Genomic DNA, 19,150 nt, shown 5'->3' with positions numbered 1-19,150 from the left:
TACTACTGGAGTTTTCTATGAATGCCATACTTGTGCAGGTTTTGCTGAACATTATAACAATTTTCCACAACTCCAGAGTCTGCTAAATCTTCCTGAAGGTCTTTTGCAGTCCAGTGGCAGTTCTGATCTGCCATTCTCACAATCCAACGAGCAGCTGTCTCTAAAAGTATTCATGTTCTTCCAGATCCTATCTTGACCTCCACTGTTCCTCTAGCTGTCATTTCTTAATTACATTTGGAATTGAGGAAAGGAAAAATTGAAAACACTTTGTTCTTATTGTCTTCTTATAGCCTTCTCCTGCTTTGTGGGTCTCCACCATTTTCATTTTCACAGTGCTCAGCAGCTGCTTAGAAGAAACCATGGCTGTTGTTTTTCGCACAAAGTTTGAGGAGGCGGACATGGATTTATAAAGCTGTAAAACTTGCATCACTTTGCTTTTCCTAATGATAATAGTGAACAAGCCATAACCTGAACTGACTAATGAAGTCAAAGTTATCTGAGCACTCAAATCTACAAACGTTCTCAAACTTTTTCCCCTTTTCAAACAAAATAAATCACTGATATTGTTTAAAGTTATAGACAAATGAGTTTAATTTGTAACTTTATAGATCATTTCATTGTCAACTTGCTTAACTATTTACAATAACAGTCATTTTGACCAGGGGCGTTGAAAACTTTTGCATGCCACTGTAGGTCTCCAATATCCTTATCTCTTCTCTCTATCTTATAAAAATTAATTCTTGTCTGTCTGTCTGTCTGTATACACAGATCAGCACACAGTATCACATGCCAGAGGATTAGATACACGGGTCTGCACACAGTCCCACACACCAGAGGATTAAATACACACTTCTGCACACAGTTCCACACACTGAAGGATTTGATACGTGCATCTGCACACGGTTTCACATGCCGAAGGATTAGATACAGGCGTCTACACACAGTTCCACACTCCAGAGGATTAGATACGTGCGTCTGCACACATTTGTACACTCCATAGGATTAGATACACGCGTCTGCACACAGTTCCACATTCCAGAGGATTAGATACGCGCATCTGCACACAGTTGTACATGCCATAGGATTAGATACACGCGTCTGCACACAGTACCACATGCAGTAGGATTAGATACGCGCGTCTACACATAGTTCCACACGCCAAAGGATTAGATATGCACGTCTGCACACAGTACCACACGGGGGAGGATTAGATACGCGCGTCTACACACAGTACCACATGCCATATGATTAGATACGCGCATCTGCACACAGTACCACATGCCGGGGGATTGGATACACGCGTCTACACACAGTTCCACACGCCGTAGGATTAGATATGCGCCTCTTCACACAATACCACACAGGGGAGGATTAGATACACGTGTCTTCACACAGTTGTACACGCCATAGGATTAGATACACGTGTCTGCACACAGTACCACATGCCATAGGATTAGATACGTGCATCTACACACAGTACCACATGCCGTAGAATTAGATACATGCGTCTACACACAGTTCCACACTCCAGAAGATTAGATGCGTGCGTCTGCACACAGTTGTACACGCCATAGGATTAGATACACGCGTCTTAACACAGTACCACATGCAGTAGGATTAGATACGTGCGTCTACACAAAGTTCCTCACGCCGAAGGATTAGATACACGCCTCTTCACACAATACCACACAGGGGAGGATTAGATACGTGTGTGTGCACATAGTACCACACTTTGGAGGATTAGATACATGCCTCTGCACACAGTACCACAAGCCAGAGAATTAGATACGCATCTCAGCACACAGTATCACACGGGGGAGGATTAGATATGCGGGTCTGCACACAGTACCACACGGGGGAGGATTAGATACGCGCGTCTACACACAGTACCCCATGCCATAGGATTAGATATGCGCATCTGCACACAGTACCACATGCCGGGGATTGGATATGCGCGTTTACACACAGTTCCACATGCCGTAGGATTAGATATGCGCCTCTTCACACAATACCACACAGGGGAGGATTATATACACGTGTCTTCACACAGTTGTACACACCATAGGATTAGATACACGGGTCTGCACACAGTCCCACACACCAGAGGATTAAATACGCATTTCTGCACACAGTTCCACACACTGAAGGATTTGATACACGCGTCTGCACACGGTTCCACATGCCAAAGGATTAGATACAGGCGTCTAGACACAGTTCCACACTCCAGAGGATTAGATACGTGCGTCTGCACACATTTGTACACGCCATAGGATTAGATACACACGTCTGCACAGAGTACCACATGCCGTAGGATTAGATACACGCGTCTACACACAGTTCCACATTCCAGAGGATTAGATACGCGCGTCTGCACACAGTTGTACACACCATAGGATTAGATACACGCGTCTGCACACAGTACCACATGCAGCAGGATTAGATACGCGCGTCTACACATATTTCCACACGCCAAAGGATTAGATACGCACCTCTTCACACAATACCACACAGGGGAGGATTAGATACGTGTGTGCACACAGTACCACACTTTGGAGGATTAGATACATGTCTCTGCACACAGTACCACAAGCCAGAGAATTATATACGCGTCTCAGCACACAGTATCACACGGGGGAGGATTAGATACGCGTGTTTACACACAGTACCACACGCGGGAGGATTAGATATGCGCATCTGCACACAGTACCACATGCCGGGGGATTGGATACACACCTCTACACACAGTTCCACACGCCGTAGGATTAGATACGCGCCTCTTCACACAATACCACACAGGGGAGGATTAGATACACGTGTCTTCACACAGTTGTACACGCCATAGGATTAGATACACGCGTCTGCACACAGTACCACATGCCGTAGGATTAGATACGCGCGTCTACACACAGTACCACATGCCTTAGGATTAGATACACATGTCTACACACAGTACCACATGCCATAGGATTAGATACACGTGTCTGCACACAGTACCACATGCCGTAGGATTAGATACGTGCGTCTACACACAGTTCCACACGCCATAGTATTAGATACGCGCCTCTTCACACAATACCACACAGGGGAGGATTAAATACGTGCGTCTGCACACAGTACCACACACCAGAGGATAAGATAAGCGTGTCTGCACACAGTACCAAATTCCGTAGGATTAGATACGCACGTCTGCATACAGTATCACATGCCGTAGGATTAGATACTCACGTCTACACACAGTTCCACATGCCGTAGGATTAGATACGCGCCTCTTCACACAATATCACACAGGGGAGGATTAGATACGTGCATCTGCACACAGTACCGCACGCCAGAGTCATTGGATATGCGCGTCTGCACACAGTTTCACTTACTGGAGGATTAGATACGCGTCTCTTCACACAATACCACACGGGGAGGATTAGATATGTGCATCTGCACACAGTACCACACCAACAAGGATTGGATACTTACATCTAAACACAGTACTACACAGGGAAGGATTAGATACAGCTTTACTCCAGGTATCCATAACAACTGATCACAGGTTTTTCACTGACATCCAAAATGAGATACACATAATCACATGACGCTTATGGACATACACACAAACCACATACAAAATACACCAGGGCAAAACTGGACAATTCTTATGGGGCCACTACACAAACATAACATGTAATATACCCGTGCAAAGCCGGGTCCTCCCTCTAGTCTATATTATAAAAATTGAATTTCTGTCTGTCTGTCTGTTCTCTAATGCGAACCAAATGACTGGACCGATCTTCACCAAATTTGGTACAGAGATACTTCAGATATTCGGGAAGGTTTAAGATGAGACTCCAACTCACTGGGACGTACCATTGCTGAGATACAGCATTCCAAACACAGTGCCCCCCCTCCTTAGCCAATACAAACCTGCAAGACTTTCACTCATATTCCAACTGCAATACACACGGTCACTCCACATGCACAATACAACACTGATATCCAAACTGAGATACACGCATCAGAGGATTAGATACACAGATCAGCACACAGTATTACACACCAGAGAATTAGATACACGGGTCTGCACACAGTCCCACACACCAGAGAATTAAATACGCACTTCTGCACACAGTTCCACACACTGAAGGATTTGATACGTACGTCTGCACACATTTGTACACGCCATAGGATTAGATACACGCATCTGCACAGAGTACCACATGCCTTAGGATTAGATACACGCGTCTACACACAGTTCCACACTCCAGAGGATTAGATACGCGCGTCTGCACACAGTTGTACACGCCATAGGATTAGATACACGCGTCTTCACACAGTACCACATGCAGTAGTATTAGATACACACGTCTACACACAGTTCCACACGCCGAAGGATTAGATACGCACCTCTTCACACAATACCACACAGGAGAGGATTAGATACGTGTGTGTGCACACAGTACCACACTTTGGAGGATTAGATACATGCCTCTGCACACAGTACCACAAGCCAGAGAATTAGATACGCGTCTCAGCACACAGTACCACATGGGGGAGGATTAGATACACGCGTCTACACACAGTACCACATGCCATAGGATTATATACACACGTCTGCACACAGTACCACATGCCGGGGGATTGGATACATGCTTCTACACACAGTTCCACACACTGTAGGATTAGATACGCACCTCTTCACACAATACCACACAGGGGAGGATTAGATACACGTGTCTTCACACAGTTGTACATGCCGTAGGATTAGATACGCACGTCTACACACAGTACCACATGCCGTAGGATTAGATACGCGCGTCTGCACACAGTACCACATGCCGTAGAATTAGATACGCGCGTCTACACGCAGTTCCACATTCCAGAGGATTAGATACGCGCGTCTGCACACAGTTGTACACGCCATAGGATTAGATACACACGTCTGCACAGAGTATCACATGCCGTAGGATTAGATACACATGTCTACACACAGTTCCACACTCCAGAGGATTAGATACGCGCGTCTGCACACAGTTGTACACGCCATAGGATTAGATACACACGTCTGCACAGAGTATCACATGCCGTAGGATTAGATACACATGTCTACACACAGTTCCACACTCCAGAGGATTAGATACGCGTGTTTGCACACAGTACCACACGGGGGAGGATTAGATACGCGCATCTACACACAGTACCACATGCCGGGGGATTGGACACGCGCGTCTACACACAGTTCCACACGCCGTAGGATTAGATACGCGCCTCTTCGCACAGTACCACTCAAGGGAGGATTAGATACAGGCCTCTGCACACAGTACCACATGCCAGAGTCATTAGATACGCACGTCTGCACACAGTTTCACTTACTGGAGGATTAGATACGCGCCTCTTCACACAATATCACATGGGGAGGATTAGATATGTGCATCTGCACAAAGTACCACACCAACAAGGATTAGACACTTGCATCTAAACACAGTACTACACGGGGAAGGATTAGATACAGCTTTACTCCAGGTATCCATAACAACTGATCACAGGTTTTTCACTGACATCCAAAATGAGATACACATAATCACATGACGCTTATGGACATACACGCAAACAACAAACAAAATACACCAGTGCAAAATTGGACAATTCTTATGGGGCCACTACACAAACATAAATTGTAATATACCCGTGCGAAGCCGGGTCCTCCCTCTAGTTTATTAATAAAAAATAAACCATTTTTTAATAGGAAAATATACAATTCCTATTGATATTCAGGCTCCAGGAATAAGTGACTCAAAAAAAATTCTGCTCAATGAGGAGTGTGAATTTTGGTATTCTTTGAAATGTTGTGACAAAGATATTTTACATTGACCTGTCTTGATATTATAAATATACAACGCTAGTCTTTTCTACAATATTCTTGATTAGAGATAGGCGAACATTTCACATTTAGTTTCGAGTAGCTCGGGTCCCAGATTAATTTGGGGTGTGACAAGTTTGGTATGACCTATCTATAAAAAAGAAGTATATATGGCACATGTATAATATTGTGTATGCTGTTCTCATACATGTGCACATGATCACTTATGGGAATTTATCAAGTGGTGAGTCCACCTATAAGAAATCTCTTTTCATTTTTCGCTATGCATAGTCCTCTCTATGAGGCATAAAATAAGGAAAGGGCAGACACACGGTGGTGACATCACAGTAACACCCATACCAACTTAGAAAATCTTCAGTTTGGTGGTAAGTGTATTAGTAGGCTCCATTAGTCCCTGATGAAACATGTCGGGGATGTCTATTTAGGTTTTATGATTCAGGTCTTTGGTGTATCTTTATATGGCTATGTACTACAGACATTCCTTAAAAAACTTTTGGAGAGAATTGGTAGCAAATTTGTGTCTGTTGAGAAAAACACATTGGAGACTCATAGAACTGAGCAAGAACTTTCCAATTGTATTTATTTATAAAATGATACAAATGTTAAGGATTGGTGCACGTTAGAGATGAGCGAACAGTAAAATGTCCGAGATTCGATATTCGTTTCGAGTAGTCCCTCAATATTCGACTACTCGAATCGAATATCGAATCCTATTATACTCTATGGGGGGAAAATGCTGGTTTCAGGGGTAGGCAACGTTCGATCAAATTATACTTACCAAGTCCACGAGTGAGGGTCGGGCTGGATCCTCCGAGCAGTCTTCTCCTTGCAGCATCCCCGCGGCCTCTTCCGGCTCTGAATTCACTCTGCCAGGCATTGGGCCTGGGCAGAGTCGACTGCGCATGCCCGCACTACAAGTGGCATGCGCAGTCGGCTCTGCCCAGGCCCGATGCCTGGCAGAGTGAATTCAGAGCCGGAAGACGCCGCAGGGAAGCTGCACGGAGAAGACTTCTAAAGGTAGGAGAAGAACCAGAGTTGATTGGCCGACTGTATAGCATTCGGCCAATCAATGCTGGTTCTGCATCAAACTTTTACATTCAAACAGTGAGTGGTACTTTATCGAGTACGAGTATTTTGAAAACCGTAGTATTCGATCCAATACCTACTCAATCGAATACTACTCGCTCATCTCAAGTGAACGTATTAGTGTAAGAGAATAGAACTGATATAGGTGATGTTTAAAAGGGTTTATTGACCCCTAAGTGGAAGTGCACATAATGGAAAAGGAAGAGGAATTCCCAATAATTTCCCCCACCGTTATCCATCAGTAGTTAAACCTTGCTGGGATGCCTGTGGCATCAGAAGGGACTTTTGAGCAGTGGAATCCGCAGCAAGAGTGACAGGGTGCATACTTCTTCAGTGTCCTGCTGTGATCTCTGCCTCCCATTCACAATAACAGTGGGCAGAATCTGCCCGCGGATTCAATGATGGAATTTGCCTCCAATGGGACTGCAGGAGGCTTTGTTACCTGTAACAAGTAATATAATAATGTATAATAAAAGGCTTCTTACCTCCTGTGTCTGTCTCCATGTTATAGACGGGGTATCTATGTGAAGCTTCTGACCACTGACAGCCCATGGGGTAACATTTCCTATTTCAATCCCATGTGTGGCCTTATTTGAGAATATCCAGTTTATTATCTTATATCCATGTACGGCTTCCCCCCACTCATTAAAGTAATAGGAAGGTCCCATTGGATCCAGTGGACTCTCCATCCTCTGTAGGTGGCGCTGTAACTTCCGTCTATATTGTGTAAGTCCGGTTATTGGATTTTCTGGAGATTTGTCTTTTATAAACAAGAATATTTCATGTAGAGCTTTGGCCAGAACTTCTATTGCATTATACAATCTTGGAGTGACCCCCGATGAAAGGAAATTCCTCAGACTTGGTAGTCTATCATCTTTAAAGTAGGAATCTCTATCCACATTTTCATATAGCTTCTTACGCATTTTTAACATCCACTTATCAGAATCATTGTGAGATATCTTAAGTTTTCTTATCACATCTTCCACTGCTAACAAAGGTGGTGATGAAAGATCCACAGATAGACTTACATTTATGGTTGTGTACCACATATCTGAAAAGACAGAATTAGAGATCAAGGACGGAGATAAGATGAGAGTTTTCTTCTCCAATCCATGATTATACGACCCTAATATAAATTGTAATTCCCAAATGAAGGTCCCGCACATTATAATGACGCTGACTTGTGAAATGCTTAAAAAATGTAAAATCTGCTTTTTAGTTGATGCATTTTTTATTGTAATTTTCATGGTGAAGGCGACACAGATCCCGCGCTCTCTCAGGTACTTTGTCAGTATCTGCAGTTCTTTCTCTCCGGTATCATCATCTGATACAAAAATCCCAACCCAGGTCCAGCCAAAGTGCTCCAACAGTTCGGTGACCACCATATTGTGGATGTGGCTATTTTGGACTGTCCGGAAAACATGTGGATAGAGGAGTCGATCAGATAATGAGGGGTCGGTGGCTCCATAGCTGATCTGTACAAGACACAAGAGACAACAATCATTATTTACAGACTGGGTTTAGTCCATTTGTACAGAGGTTTTAGAGAGGAAAAACTGAAAGCACAAAACACAGGGGTGGCCGGGGTGTTGTTTAATATAGAAGGATCTCCACCTGTGCTGAGGACTACTCCAGATCTGCCCTGGACCACACATATGTCAGAAACATACAGTACACTCTGTCTTCTTTTATGGTGTGTTCCCCATTTACCTTTGCTGCCAAACTAGATTGAAGATTGAACCTAAATTGAAGAGCTGAAGTTCACATAACTACTGTGGTTAAGGGGACGTTGTCACTCCTTAGGGAGAGACCACCATATAGGTGCGTGGAGACTCATCAAGCCTTTAGCACTCCACTTTGTAAAGGACCATGGGAAGATTATGCAAATCTGTCTTCCATGATGTAATTAGGCAGTCAGATGCTTGCCTCAGTATTGCAAACCAATAGAGGGCGCTCACTGGAATGTGCAAGCCTATCTTCCCTGATGTAGTTGGGAAGACAGAATTCCAGTGAAATAACCCAATAAAGGTTGCTCCCTTTTTGGGTTTGCTCCCTGTTTGGCATGATGCAAAAGGGAACAGCCTTTATTGGGTTATTTCACTGGAATTCTGTCTTCCCAACTACATCAGGAAAGATAGGCTTGCACATTCCAGTGAGCGCCCTCTATTGGTTTGCAATACTGAGGCAAGCATCTGACTTTCTAATTACATCATGGAAGACAGATTTGCATATTCTTCCCATAACTACTGTGGCCAATCACAATCGTCAGCAGTCATATGCACAGTACCAGAGACATCATCACCGCACAAGAGCAAAATGGTTTGGAACTGATTTCAACACAAATTTTCCAAAACGTTTGGGTCTTAATGCAACAAAAACTCTAGGACTAGTGGAGCACAGATTACAGCATTATAGGAGAGGACTAGTCTGGAGCACAGATTACAGAAGTATAGGAGAGGACTAGTCTGGAGCACAGATTACAGAAGTATAGGAGAGGACTAGTCTGGAGCACAGATTACAGCATTATAGGAGAGGACTAGTCTGGAGCACAGATTACAGAAGTATAGGAGAGGACTAGTCTGGAGCACAGATTACAGAAGTATAGAAAAGGACTAGTCTGGAGCACAGATTACAGCATTATAGGAGAGGACTAGTCTGGAGGACAGATTACAGAAGTATAGGAGAGGACTAGTCTGGAGCACAGATTACAGCATTATAGGAGAGGACTAGTCTGGAGCACAGATTACAGAAGAGGACTAGTCTGGAGCACAGATTACAGAAGTATAGAAAAGGACTAGTCTGGAGCACAGATTACAGCATTATAGGAGAGGACTAGCCTGGAGGACAGATTACAGAAGTATAGGAGAGGACTAGTCTGGAGCACAGATTACAGCATTATAGGAGAGGACTAGTCTGGAGCACAGATTACAGAAGTATAGGAGAGGACTAGTCTGGAGCACAGATTACAGAAGTATAGGAGAGGACTAGTCTGGAGCACAGATTACAGCATTATAGGAGAGGACTAGTCTGGAGGACAGATTACAGAAGTATAGGAGAGGACTAGTCTGGAGCACAGATTACAGCATTATAGGAGAGGACTAGTCTGGAGGACAGATTACAGAAGTATAGGAGAGGACTAGTCTGGAGCACAGATTACAGCATTATAGGAGAGGACTAGTCTGGAGCACAGATTACAGAAGAGGACTAGTCTGGAGCACAGATTACAGAAGTATAGAAAAGGACTAGTCTGGAGCACAGATTACAGCATTATAGGAGAGGACTAGCCTGGAGGACAGATTACAGAAGTATAGGAGAGGACTAGTCTGGAGCACAGATTACAGCATTATAGGAGAGGACTAGTCTGGATCACAGATTACAGAAGTATAGGAGAGGACTAGTCTGGATCACAGATAAAAGCATTATAGGAGAGGACTAGTCTGGAGCACGGATTACAGAAGTATAGGATCGGACTAGTCTGGAGCACGGATTACAGCATTATAGGAGAGGACTAGTCTGGAGCACAGATTACAGCATTATAGGAGAGGACTAGTCTGGAGGACAGATTACAGAAGTATAGGAAAGGACTAGTCTGGAGCACGGATTACAGCATTATAGGAGATGACTAGTCTGGAGCACAGATTACAGAAGTATAGGAGAGGACTAGTCTGGAGCACAGATTACAGCATTATATGAGAGGACTAGTCTGGAGCACAGATTACAGCATTATAGTAGAGGACTAGTCTGGAGCACAGATTACAGAAGTATAGGAGAGGACTAGTCTGGAGCACGGATTACAGAAGTACAGGAGAGGACTAGTCTGGAGCACAGATTACAACATTATAGGAGAGGACTAGTCTGGAGCACAGATTACAGAAGTATAGGAGAGGACTAGTCTGGAGCACAGATTGCAGCATTATAGGAGAGGACTAGTCTGGAGCATAGATAACAGCATTATAGGAGAGGACTAGTCTGGAGCACGGATTACAGCATTATAGGAGAGGACTAGTCTGGAGCACGGATTGCAGCATTATAGGAGAGGACTAGTCTGGAGCACAGATTGCAGCATTATAGGAGAGGACTAGTCTGGAGCACGGATTACAGCATTATAGGAGAGGACTAGTCTGGAGCACGGATTGCAGCATTATAGGAGAGGACTAGTCTGGAGCATAGATAACAGCATTATAGGAGAGGACTAGTCTGGAGCACGGATTACAGCATTATAGGAGAGGACTAGTCTGGAGCACGGATTACAGCATTATAGGAGAGGACTAGTATGGAGCACGGATTACAGCATTATAGGAGAGGACTAGTCTGGAGCACGGATTACAGCATTATAGGAGAGGACTAGTCTGGAGCATAGATTACAGAAGTATAGGAGAGGACTAGTCTGGATCACAGATTACAGAAGTATAGGAGAGGACTAGTCTGGAGCACAGATTACAGCATTATAGGAGAGGACTAGTCTGGAGCACAGATTACAGAAGTATAGGAGAGGACTAGTCTGGAGCACAGATTACAGCATTATAGGAGAGGACTAGTCTGGAGCACGGATTACAGAAGTATAGGAGAGGACTAGTCTGGAGCACGGATTACAGAAGTATAGGATCGGACTAGTCTGGAGCACAGATTACAGCATTATAGGAGAGGACTAGTCTGGAGCACAGATTACAGCATTATAAGAGAGGACTAGTCTGAAGCACAGATTACAGCATTATAGGAGAGGACTAGTCTGGAGCACGGATTACAGAAGTATAGGAGAGGACTAGTCTGGAGCACGGATTACAGAAGTATAGGAGAGGACTAGTCTGGAGGACAGTTTACAGAAGTATAGGAGAGGACTAGTCTGGAGCACAGATTACAGCATTATAGGAGAGGACTAGTCTGGAGCACAGATTACAGCATTATAGTAGAGGACTAGTCTGGAGCACAGATTACAGAAGTATAGGAGAGGACTAGTCTGGAGCACAGATTACAGCATTATAGGAGAGGACTAGTCTGGAGTACAGAGTACAGAAGTATAGGAGAGGACTAGTCTGGAGCACAGATTGCAGCATTATAGGAGAGGACTAGTCTGGAGCACAGATTACAGCATTATAAGAGAGGACTAGTCTGAAGCACAGATTACAGCATTATAGGAGAGGACTAGTCTGGAGCACAGATTACAGCATTATAATAATATAACAATAATACATTTTATTTATATAGCGCCAACATATTCCGCAGCACTGTACAATTTATAGGGTTCAGATACAGACATACATAACAAAGAACGTCATTTCACACAATGGGATTGAGGGCCCTGCTCAAAAGAGCTTACAATCTATGAGGTAGAGAGGATGACACAAGAGGTAGCAGGGGCGGCATTGCTTATACAGTGTTCAGACAATTTTGTGCATTAGGAATTGTTATAGGCTTGTCTGAAAAGATGCGTCTTTAGTTTGCGTTTGAAACTGTAGAAGTTGGGAGTTAATCTTATTGTCCGGGGTAGAGCATTCCAGAGAAGTGGTGCAGCTCGGGAGAAGTCTTGTATACGAGCGGGGGAGGTTCTGATAATAGAGGATGTAAGTGTTAGGTCATTGAGTGAGCGGAGAACACGGGTTGGGCGGTAGAGAGAGATGAGGGAGGAAATGTAGGGAGGTGCGGCATTATGGAAAGCCTTGTGGGGGAGGGGGAGAACTTTATATTTTATTCCATAATGAATAGGCAGCCAATGTAGTGACTGGCAAAGACCGGAGGCATCGCTGTAGCGTCTAGCCTGATAGATGAGCCTGGCCGCTGCATTCAGAATAGATTGTAGAGGAGAGAGTTTAGTGAGGGGAAGACGGATTAGTAAGGAGTTACAGTAGTCAAGGCGAGAATGAATCAGAGAGACAATAAGTGTCTTTAGTGCATCTCTGGTAAGGAAAGGGCGTATTCTGGAGATGTTTTTGAGGTGGAGGTGACATGAACGTGCGAGTGATTCAATATGAGGGGTGAAGGAAAGGTCTGCGTCAAATATGACCCCGAGGCAGCGGGCCTGCTGCCTAGAAGTTATAGTAAGGCCTGAGACTGCAATGGATATATCAGGGACATTATAGGAGAGGACTAGTCTGGAGCACAGATTACAGAAGAGGACTAGTCTGGAGTACTGATTACAGCATTATAGGAGAGGACTAGTCTGGAGCACAGATTACAGAAGTATAGAAAAGGACTAGTCTGGAGCACAGATTACAGCATTATAGGAGAGGACTAGTCTGGAGCACAGATTACAGAAGTATAGTAGAGGACTAGTCTGGAGCACAGATTACAGCATTATAGGAGAGGACTAGTCTGGAGCACAGATAAAAGCATTATAGGAGAGGACTAGTCTGGAGCACAGATTACAGAAGTATAGGAGAGGACTAGTCTGGATCACAGATAAAAGCATTATAGGAGAGGACTAGTCTGGAGCACAGATTACAGCATTATAGGAGAGGACTAGTCTGGAGGACAGATTACAGAAGTATAGGAGAGGACTAGTCTGGAGCACAGATTACAGCATTATAGGAGAGGACTAGTCTGGAGGACAGATTACAGAAGTATAGGAAAGGACTAGTCTGGAGCACGGATTACAGCATTATAGGAGATGACTAGTCTGGAGCACAGATTACAGAAGTATAGGAGAGGACTAGTCTGGAGCACAGATTACATCATTATAGGAGAGGACTAGTCTGGAGCACAGATTACAGCATTATAGGAGACGACTAGTCTGGAGCACAGATAAAAGCATTATAGGAGAGGACTAGTCTGGAGCACAGATTACAGAAGTATAGGAGAGCACTAGTCTGGAGCACAGATTTCAGCATTATAGGAGAGGACTAGTCTGGAGCACAGAGTACAGAAGTATAGGAGAGGACTAGTCTGGAGCACAGATTACAGCATTATTGGAGAGGACTAGTCTGGAGCACAGATTACAGCATTATAGGAGAGGACTAGTCTGGAGCACAGATTACAGCATTATAGGAGAGGACTAGTCTGGAGCACAGAGTACATCATTAAAGGAGAGGACTAGTCTGGAGCACGGATTACAGCATTATAGGAGAGGACTAGTCTGGAGCACGGATTACAGCATTATAGGAGAGGACTAGTCTGGAGCACGGATTGCAGCATTATAGGAGAGGACTAGTCTGGAGCACAGATTGCAGCATTATAGGAGAGGACTAGTCTGGAGCACGGATTACAGCATTATAGGAGAGGACTAGTCTGGAGCACGGATTGCAGCATTATAGGAGAGGACTAGTCTGGAGCACGGATTGCAGCATTATAGGAGAGGACTAGTCTGGAGCATAGATAACAGCATTATAGGAGAGGACTAGTCTGGAGCACGGATTACAGCATTATAGGAGAGGACTAGTCTGGAGCACGGATTACAGCATTATAGGAGAGGACTAGTATGGAGCACGGATTACAGCATTATAGGAGAGGACTAGTCTGGAGCACGGATTACAGCATTATAGGAGAGGACTAGTCTGGAGCATAGATTACAGAAGTATAGGAGAGGACTAGTCTGGATCACAGATTACAGAAGTATAGGAGAGGACTAGTCTGGAGCACAGATTACAGCATTATAGGAGAGGACTACTCTGGAGCACAGATTACAGAAGTATAGGAGAGGACTAGTCTGGAGCACAGATTACAGCATTATAGGAGAGGACTAGTCTGGAGCACGGATTACAGAAGTATAGGAGAGGACTAGTCTGGAGCACGGATTACAGAAGTATAGGATCGGACTAGTCTGGAGCACAGATTACAGCATTATAGGAGAGGACTAGTCTGGAGCACAGATTACAGCATTATAAGAGAGGACTAGTCTGAAGCACAGATTACAGCATTATAGGAGAGGACTAGTCTGGAGCACAGATTACAGCATTATAATAATATAACAATAATACATTTTATTTATATAGCGCCAACATATTCCGCAGCACTGTACAATTTATAGGGTTCAGATACAGACATACATAACAAAGAACGTCATTTCACACAATGGGATTGAGGGCCCTGCTCAAAAGAGCTTACAATCTATGAGGTAGAGAGGATGACACAAGAGGTAGCAGGGGCGGCATTGCTTATACAGTGTTCAGACAATTTTGTGCATTAGGAATTGTTATAGGCTTGTCTGAAAAGATGCGTCTTTAGTTTGCGTTTGAAACTGTAGAAGTTGGGAGTTAATCTTATTGTCCGGGGTAGAGCATTCCAGAGAAGTGGTGCAGCTCGGGAGAAGTCTTGTATACGAGCGGGGGAGGTTCTGATAATAGAGGATGTAAGTGTTAGGTCATTGAGTGAGCGGAGAACACGGGTTGGGCGGTAGAGAGAGATGAGGGAGGAAATGTAGGGAGGTGCGGCATTATGGAGAGCCTTGTGGGGGAGGGGGAGAACTTTATATTTTATTCCATAATGAATAGGCAGCCAATGTAGTGACTGGCAAAGACCGGAGGCATCGCTGTAGCGTCTAGCCTGATAGATGAGCCTGGCCGCTGCATTCAGAATAGATTGTAGAGGAGAGAGTTTAGTGAGGGGAAGACGGATTAGTAAGGAGTTACAGTAGTCAAGGCGAGAATGAATCAGAGAGACAATAAGTGTCTTTAGTGTATCTCTGGTAAGGAAAGGGCGTATTCTGGAGATGTTTTTGAGGTGGAGGTGACATGAACGTGCGAGTGATTCAATATGAGGGGTGAAGGAAAGGTCTGCGTCAAATATGACCCCGAGGCAGCGGGCCTGCTGCCTAGAAGTTATAGTAAGGCCTGAGACTGCAATGGATATATCAGGGACATTATAGGAGAGGACTAGTCTGGAGCACAGATTACAGAAGAGGACTAGTCTGGAGTACTGATTACAGCATTATAGGAGAGGACTAGTCTGGAGCACAGATTACAGAAGTATAGAAAAGGACTAGTCTGGAGCACAGATTACAGCATTATAGGAGAGGACTAGTCTGGAGCACAGATTACAGAAGTATAGTAGAGGACTAGTCTGGAGCACAGATTACAGCATTATAAGAGAGGACTAGTCTGGAGCACAGATAAAAGCATTATAGGAGAGGACTAGTCTGGAGCACAGATTACAGAAGTATAGGAGAGGACTAGTCTGGATCACAGATAAAAGCATTATAGGAGAGGACTAGTCTGGAGCACAGATTACAGCATTATAGGAGAGGACTAGTCTGGAGGACAGATTACAGAAGTATAGGAGAGGACTAGTCTGGAGCACAGATTACATCATTTTAGGAGAGGACTAGTCTGGAGCACAGATTACAGCATTATAGGAGACGACTAGTCTGGAGCACAGATAAAAGCATTATAGGAGAGGACTAGTCTGGAGCACAGATTACAGCATTATAGGAGAGGACTAGTCTGGAGCACAGAGTACAGAAGTATAGGAGAGGACTAGTCTGGAGCACAGATTACAGCATTATAGGAGAGGACTAGTCTGGAGCACAGATTACAGAAGTATAGGAGAGCACTAGTCTGGAGCACAGATTTCAGCATTATAGGAGAGGACTAGTCTGGAGCACAGAGTACAGAAGTATAGGAGAGGACTAGTCCGGAGCACAGATTACAGCATTATTGGAGAGGACTAGTCTGGAGCACAGATTACAGCATTATAGGAGAGGACTAGTCTGGAGCACAGATTACAGCATTATAGGAGAGGACTAGTCTGGAGCACAGATTACAGAAGTATAGGAGAGGACTAGTCTGGAGCACAGATTACATCATTATAGGAGAGGACTAGTCTGGAGCACAGAGTACAGAAGTATAGGAGAGGACTAGTCTGGAGCACAGTCAGGGGCAGATCCTTGACCAGGCGTTCTGGGCAACCACACGGGGCTCCACGGCCCGGACCTAGCAAAATGCAGCTTGTGTCGGTTGTATAGAAGCGCGAGGCCCGTAAGGGGGTATTCACATGTCCCTTACTCACCAGTTTTCGCTGCTGTAAACTCTTCTTTCTTCCTGTTTTTTTTGCATCAATTGGTGGGCAGGGTTTCATATGCAAAGCCATCGGCGAGATGACGTCACTTCTATGCCGCTGGCCTTGCGTGCGCGCTCCCGATGCAGCTAGGCATCGGACATACAACTCTATAAATAGATGGTGATACCAGTCCCCCAGCCTTCACAAACCTCACTCATTTCCCCCTCCTCTATCTGAGAGCAGGAAGCTAGGTCACATGTGTGGTGCAGACACAGAAACTAGTTTAAAAAAAAAGCCTCAAAAATGCATTTTTAGGGTAAATTTTTTCAAAAAATCCTGCGGGGGTTTCCCCCAGACCCCCTATTGCCCAGGGCCCCGCAAAGCCTGGATCCTCCACTGCTTATTGGATATATATTGTGCACATTACACATCTATCATAGTCTCATCATACCTGAGGATATCCATATAGTCCGAGGATTTGTGCTGCTGGAATAGTGGTAGATGAGTGGTGGTCTCCAATGATACCGGCCAGCTGGCCATGCCCCCTACAGGAGTAATTAGGTATTACCGTATCCGGACCAGACAGGAGATGTAATATACGGTGTACCGCCACTCGTCCATCTAGGCAGGAGTCATAAATATGGTATCCCAGTGTAATATTGGGTAAAATGTCAGGATTCTTGTTAATAAGATGTATGGCAAAGTTCACAATGTCAAGATGTACAAATCCCTCAAACGTTACCCTGTAAAGAAAGATGTAGTCACATGAGTTGCCTTATAAAGAAGTATATGCCCCCTTCCTTATTATTCCCCAGTTTGGAGAGGTGACCTCCCCTCTCTGAGCCAGTGTGATGGTATATAGAAGGGCCCTGATGGTAATGCGGCCACGACTCAGGCGTGCAGGTACTAGTGATAACCAGCAGCTTCCAGATGGGGGCGGTAGTTCACAGGTAAATCCCTCTGTTTTGGTCATAGGAGGCTGTCCAGATATGTTTCAATCTCTGTGACATCAGTCTATAATTCTTCCTCCTCCTCCTCCTCCTCCTCCTCCTCCTCCTCCTCCTCCTCCTCCTCCTCCTCCTCCTCCTCCTCCTCCTCCTCCTCCTCTCATGCCTTTGCCAGTGCAGGACAATGGGGGTTATAATAGGGCAAGGAGTCCTGAAGGGAATCTGGATTCCTGGAGAATAGGCCAGAATGATTCGCTCCTGACAGGATCCTTCGTTGCTCCTCCTGGTACGGCTGACAAGTGTTCAATACAGACAAACAAATGAATTCTCTGATTCCGGGCTGTCTCTGGATGAGTCGGGGGCGATGAATAATCCTCCTAGAGGCCGTACTGGCGGGTGTACAAGTCCATTCTGAGTCTTCCCTCTGCACAGCTCAGCATGAATTGTACAGGGTCCCTGCAAACCCTAGACTGGCCTGGAACGGTCACCGGCAAGACTAAAGTGTTTGAGCAACCCCAACCAGTGGTCTGTGATCAGCCGGGGCTGAAACAAGACTTTAAACTGCGGGGGGCGGGGGGCGGGGGGCGGGGGGCGGGGGGGGGGGGAGCTGCAAAACAATGAAATATAACACTGAACACAGAAGAGGGGAAATACCAACATAACCGGGAGGCAAAAACACAGACAATAGCAGCACTCCAGGATGCTGCACAATTACACTGTAGAGCTGTATACTGTAAGAGAGGTCACACTATATACTGTATACTGTAAGAGCGGTCACACTATATACTGTATACTGTAAGAGCGGTCACACTATATACTGTATACTGTAAGAGCGGTCACACTATATACTGTATACTGTAAGAGCGGTCACACTATATACTGTATACTGTAAGAGAGGTCACACTATATACTGTATACTGTAAGAGCGGTCACACTATATACTGTATACTGTAAGAGCGGTCACACTATATACTGTATACTGTAAGAGAGGTCACACTATATACTGTATACTGTAAGAGAGGTCACACTATATACTGTATACTGTAAGAGAGGTCCCACTATATACTGTATACTGTAAGAGGGGTCACACTATATACTGTATACTGTAAGAGCGGTCACACTATATACTGTATACTGTAAGAGGGGTCACACTATATACTGTATACTGTAAGAGCGGTCACACTATATACTGTATACTGTAAGAGGGGTCACACTATATACTGTATACTGTAAGAGCGGTCACACTATATACTGTATACTGTAAGAGCGGTCACACTATATACTGTACACTGTAAGAGAGGTCACACTATATACTGTATAC

At 44.7% G+C, this 19,150-nt stretch overlaps 1 protein-coding gene across 1 annotated transcript in view; it reads right to left on the bottom strand.

Annotated features, from left to right (window-relative positions):
• The window catches only part of LOC142187139 (vomeronasal type-2 receptor 26-like), a 37,125-nt gene extending 18,886 nt beyond the window's left edge, over window positions 1-18,239 (bottom strand). The window contains exons 1-3 of the mRNA XM_075261454.1: window positions 18,220-18,239; window positions 17,334-17,625; window positions 7,441-8,430 (exon numbers count right to left, since the gene is read on the bottom strand). Of these exons, the coding sequence (XP_075117555.1) occupies window positions 7,441-8,430; window positions 17,334-17,625; window positions 18,220-18,239 (1,302 nt within the window). The remainder of the gene's footprint in view (window positions 1-7,440; window positions 8,431-17,333; window positions 17,626-18,219) is intronic.
• Window positions 18,240-19,150: the final 911 nt, after the last annotated feature.

The sequence above is a fragment of the Leptodactylus fuscus genome, chromosome 1 (genome assembly GCF_031893055.1).
Source record: "Leptodactylus fuscus isolate aLepFus1 chromosome 1, aLepFus1.hap2, whole genome shotgun sequence".
Taxonomy (NCBI): Eukaryota; Metazoa; Chordata; class Amphibia; order Anura; family Leptodactylidae; genus Leptodactylus; species Leptodactylus fuscus.
The sequence above is the reverse complement of the archived record's forward strand: the minus strand, read 5'-3'. Positions and strand labels throughout refer to the sequence as shown.